This window comes from Echinops telfairi, unplaced genomic scaffold (genome assembly GCF_000313985.2).
Source record: "Echinops telfairi isolate 266 unplaced genomic scaffold, ASM31398v2 ScPeMD7_9;HRSCAF=40, whole genome shotgun sequence".
Lineage (NCBI taxonomy): Eukaryota > Metazoa > Chordata > Mammalia > Afrosoricida > Tenrecidae > Echinops > Echinops telfairi.
This window is the reverse complement of record NW_022103906.1, coordinates 77,064,593-77,069,877: the sequence shown is the minus strand read 5'-3', so window position 1 is coordinate 77,069,877 and position 5,285 is coordinate 77,064,593. Positions and strand designations below refer to the sequence as shown.

Sequence of the window (5,285 nt, the reverse complement as noted above, 5' to 3'; positions counted from 1 at the left end):
CATGCCGGCTCCTTCTGGGAGCTGGGGCAGCCTCATGCCCTGTCCTTAGGGGGCTCGCAGCCCTCCATGGCCCTGAGGCAGACTGGGCGTGGGCATCATGCAGAGAGGAGTCTCCTGGCATAGGGTGTGTGGGGGTGTTTGTGGTGTGGCTGGGGGTCTGGGCCACCACTGCTGCTCCCTGACCACCTGCCCTCCCCCCCCCACCCCCCAGCCCCAGAACAGCCTGCCTGACGTCATCATCTGGATGCTGCAGGGAGACAAGCGTGTGGCGTATCAGCGGGTGCCGGCCCATGAGATCCTCTTCTCCAGGCGTGGCGCCAGCTGCTGCGGCAAGAACTGTGGGAAGCTGCAGACGATCTTTCTGAAAGTGGGTTTCTCTCTGCTGAAGTCAGGACCGTGTTTGGTAAACACAGGGCCTTCCTCTCCTCAACCCACACGGTGGTTTTCCACACCTCTTCCCGGCCCGTCTCTGAGTCCTCTGGGGTGGGAGAGGGGACTCTGCTCACAGAGGGTCTCTGAGGAAGACGGTGACTCTGCCTCCCTTCCCAGTAAGGCTCCCAGGCCCTGGGAAGCAGGCCTGCTCACTCACTTCCCCTTTGTCCAAGTGCCTGTCCACTCCCAGCTCCACAGTCCGCTGGTGGTGTAGTGGTTTATGTGTTGGGCTGTGATCTGCATGGCTAACAGTTCAAAGCCGCCAGCAGCTATTTGTGAGAAAGACTGTGCTTTCTACTCCCATCAACAGTTACCAGCTTGGAAACCCACAGGGTAGGTCTCCGTCAGTCAGCACTGACTCGATGGCAGTAGGTTTTGTTTTGTTTTTGACCTCTTCAGCACCAGGGTGACCTCTTTCAGGAAGTCTGGGTGGCTCTTGGTGAACCCATTTATTTCTTGGCCAGTCATTTTGGCTACCCCTGGGGCAGGTCAGGGCAGAGGTGGTGGGGCAGGCTCTTGTAGTGAAGGCTGTGTGGTCAAGGTGTCAGGGCCAGTTGGAATGCTGTGTGGCCTTGGGCTGGTTGTCCAGACTCTCTGAACTGCTCACTGTCTTCTCACGGCTAAGGACACGGCTGCTGTTTACCACGCACTCAGAGGGCTAAATTAGGTGTATGGGTCATGCTGACTACGAATGTCAGTACTCCCTTCTCCCTTTTGGGGTGCTCCCTCGCTCCCCGGGGGGATTAAGCTCCATAGATAGTGTGATGGACGCTGATTCAAGGCTGGGGTGGCAGGGGTGTGCGTGGGGGGAGGTTGGAGCAGGTGTCAGAGGAGATGGAATCTTGACCTAGACATGAGGGCCACCTTTCCCACCTGCTCACGTGCTGCTTAACCACATAGAATCCCACTCTCCACCTTCCCACGCCAGCGTGTAGCCTAGCAGGGCAGAAAGGGCAGGAAGTCCTGCAAGGGCCTCCGCAGAGCTCTGACCTCTCAGCCCGAGAGCCTTGGGGAAACGCAAGCTGAAAAACTTCCCTGATTCCAGGCACATTGGGGGTTCGGGGGGGGGGGATCTAGAATTGTTTCTCGAAGTCTTCCCCACTGAGTTTATGAGGCCCGCCAGTAGCTCCTGAGCAAGCTGTACAAAAATGTTGGCAGCCAGCAGTGACCAAAAAAACATTGGTGTTTCTTAACTTAAACCAAAGTTGGAAAAAATGAGCACCAACAGAGAGGGAGAGGAACCCCAAACTAGACATTTCTTTATTTGCTGTTGCTATTTTGGGTCCAGCAGGCTGGCCCTGTCTGGGGGAGGGCAGGGGGGTGAGCTGAGGGTGGATGGAGGGGGAAGGGAGGGGTCAGGCATTCCTGCCCTCTCCCTGGGGCTGGTGGTTTTGAGGGGAAAAGGGGGTAACTCCCCCGTGGGAGGAGTCAGCTGAAGCAAACAGCCCTGGAGAGGGGTTCAGGGGTGACTCGTGGGCTTCGGGGCTTTTCTGAGGCGCACCCTGAAGAGGGGCTGGTGGGCCCGGGCAAGGGTGGGTGCCACTGCCTTGGATGCCAAGGGTCTGCCCTCCCTGGGCTCCACCTCTAGGCAGCCTGGCCTCCTCCACTGGTGTGAGACCCTGCCATGATCCCCCTCCCACTTCTGAACCCATGAAAACTCCCTGGTCCCCAGGGGCCACCTCTCCAAGCTCATGTGCACCCCACTTTGGTCCCTAACTCGCTCTCTGTAAGGCGAGGGCTTTCTGCTCCTCGGGCCACATCTGATCTTCGGTTTCCATCCAATGGTGAAGTAATTGTGGAGACTGGTTTTCTCTGTAATGTTGTGCGGCCGTTCTTCCGTTTGGGCAGAGCTTCTGAAAGTCTCAGGATAAAAAGACCAGTGGATCGCGGTTAACACGCTGATAAGCACTTGAGATGGCAGGGATGTTAGAGGACCCCCCCCATCCCCAAGATAAACAACCCCCCCATCCTCAAACCAAAACCCCAACCCAAACCAAATCGAGAAATACTGAAATTGAAGGGGGAAGCTTTCATTTCTTCTCCTGCCAGGCCTGGATTTTTGCACTTCCTTGAGAAACAAGTTCTAGACCTGTGCTGCCCAATGTGGGGACCCCCTATGGTGAGGGAGGTTCCGTTGACTTGAGAGGAAATAGAGATGTCATTCCTCGGCCCCACTAGTCACATGCCACGGGCTCCGCTACCACACGTGGCTCGTGGCTGCCATTGTGAGCCACGGGACTGCAGAATGTGGTTCCTCGTGGGACAGCACGGTTCTGGAAAGATCAGACATAAGGATGTGGTGGGGGCCAAGGGACCCCCATCTCTGCAGTGAGATTTGACCTGGGAAGGATGCAGGGCTCGCCGGAACCATGGCAGGCAGGAAGAAGGTGTCTTAATTATATATTGCATGACACTGTGGTGAGTCCCCAACAGGGCACAGGTCCTGACGGGGGCTATGTGTGCCTGCCCTTCTCTGGTGCTAGTATCCGATGGAGGGAGTGCCTGGAGCCCGGATGCCGGTGCAGATTCGGGTCAAGCTCTGGTTCGGGCTCTCTGTGGACGAGAAGGAGTTCAATCAGTTTGCAGAGGGGAAGCTCTCTGTCTTTGCTGAAACCGTGAGTGCCAGCCAACACCTCCCCTCCCCCCAGCGCCCTCCCCACCCGCTGCCCCCTGCCGAGAGGTGCTCATGGCCTTGACTCCGTGCTCTGCTTTTTCTAGTATGAGAACCAGACCAAGCTGGCCCTGGTTGGGAACTGGGGCACCACGGGCCTCACCTACCCCAAGTTTTCTGATGTCATGGGCAAGATCAAGCTACCCAAAGACAGCTTCCGGCCCTCGGCTGGCTGGGCCTGGGCTGGGGACTGGTTCGTGTGTCCGGAGAAGACGTGAGTTGTGGGTAGTGAGAGCTTGGAGACAGCCAGGCCAGGATCCACCCCCTGCCTCCCCCGCACCCTCCCAGCAGCCCTCACTCCGCCCTGACCCTTTCCCTCAAAGACTGGGCTCTGTGACTTCCTCTGCCAACTCCTGCACCCCATGCTGGTCATAGGCATGGCCGCTTGGTCTCTCTCCCAGGCCGGGCTTCTCCCAGCCCTCTGTCTGTCAGCCCTCTGTGCGCGGGGCGCAGCCGGAGCCACCCTCCAGCCACCAGTGTAGCCACCCATTGGCTGGGCAGGTGTCTTGGGTTATGACGCAGTGGGCGCAGTGGGCTGATGACCGCAAGGTTGCACCCACCTGCCGCGCCACGGGAGAAAGATGAGGCTTTCTACAGCCTCAGAGACAGACCCCGGGGCCGTTCTACCCTGTCCTGTTGGGTCACTGAGTCCGCTTCGACTGGAGGGCAGTGATTATGGGGCTTTGGCGTTTCTCTCGGCACAGCCTTCTTCTTCTGTCCGCACTCCTGTCTGCTGCCTTCTCTACGCCCTTCCTGTTAGGTTGACTTTCCATAGCTGTGTTTCCATTTTTTTTAAAGTATCAGGAAAAGTAAACAAACAAACAAACAAACAACAAACACCCCAAACCCAAAAGCACCAAGCAAGAAAAACAGCAGCAGCAACAACCAAAACGCAACCTCCCCAAACCCCAGCCTCACGGCCACCACATGATTCTAGATGTAGTCCCCAAGGGCTCAGATCTTGAGCCTGCAGCTTGGTGCTGCGGCTCATTTCTCTGCCTCTCTGTTGAGCTTCCGAGGCTCCCCAGGCCTTTGGAGTATGGCCTCTGGTCTGACTGTTTCTGTCCCTTGTCTGTCACTGTCCGTCGGTGCTTCTGCCCAGGCCCCTCTGCACCTTCTCTCCACCTCCCTTCCCTGGAGTTGGGTGGCATGAGGCTGGCACCTGCTGCGTTACCTTGGCTCGGCGGGTGGGCATGGGGTGGGTCTTGGTGTAGTGGGGTCTCTGCAGAGCGAGGCTCTGACGGGGCTCTCCACAGTCTGCTCCATGACGCTGATGCCGGTCACCTGAGCTTCGTGGAGGAGGTGTTTGAGAACCAGACGCGGCTCCCCGGGGGCCAGTGGATCTACATGAGCGACAACTACACGGATGTGGTGAGGGGGCACTGGTGGGGCAGGCGGGGTCCGTGCCTTAGAGAGGTGCGGGGTCTTTCTCCCCAGCTTCCCTGCTCTGGTGCACAGAGGTCAGTGTGGCCCCAGGGGCTGGACACTGGCCAGAGCCATCAGGCTCAACGAGGGCTCTGCCCTTTTGTGGGGGCCTCAGGCTGGGCCTCATGTCTCTGCCTCACATGCTCATGTCTGCTCGCAGAACGGGGAGAAGGTGCTGCCTAAGGACGACACCGAGTGCCCCCTGGGCTGGCGGTGGGAAGACGAAGAGTGGTCCACGGACCTCAATCGGGCTGTGGATGAGCAAGGTGGGCAGGTCCCTGGGTGGGGCAGCCAGCTGGTGGTTCTCTGTCTTGTGTGGGGGGTGGTGGAGTGGTTGCATGCAGGGGTCCCTTGGCTTGGGGTCTGGCCCTCATGAGGCTCCCCATTTGGGGGCTTCCTGGAGGCTGCTCTAACCTCAGGCTACTCATTAGGACTGTGGGTGGGTGTTGGCTGCCCAGGCGTCTGTGAGTGTGCCCCAAAGGGCTCCCAGGGGAGGTAGGGCCTGAAGGGTGGTGCGTGACTCGCACCCCTCCCCCAGGCTGGGAGTACAGCATCACCATCCCCCCGGATCGGAAGCCCAGGCACTGGGTCCCTGCCGAGAAGATGTACTACACACACCGGCGGCGGCGCTGGGTCCGCCTGCGCCGGAGGGACCTCGACCAGATGGAAGCCCTGAGGAAGGTGAGGTGGGGGACAGCAGGGGGCCTGTGCAGGGGTGGGGGCAGTGGGCACAGACCTGCAGGAGCGCATGGAGGAC

The 5,285-nt window shown here is 59.1% G+C and overlaps 1 protein-coding gene across 1 annotated transcript in view; it reads left to right on the top strand.

Annotated features, from left to right (window-relative positions):
* Positions 1-5,285, top strand: part of DYSF (dysferlin) — a 223,011-nt gene that overhangs the window by 98,242 nt on the left and 119,484 nt on the right. Inside the window, exons 26-31 of the mRNA XM_013004756.2 lie at positions 212-367; positions 2,916-3,047; positions 3,151-3,317; positions 4,360-4,474; positions 4,689-4,794; positions 5,067-5,209. Coding sequence (XP_012860210.1) covers positions 212-367; positions 2,916-3,047; positions 3,151-3,317; positions 4,360-4,474; positions 4,689-4,794; positions 5,067-5,209 — 819 coding nt within the window. The remainder of the gene's footprint in view (positions 1-211; positions 368-2,915; positions 3,048-3,150; positions 3,318-4,359; positions 4,475-4,688; positions 4,795-5,066; positions 5,210-5,285) is intronic.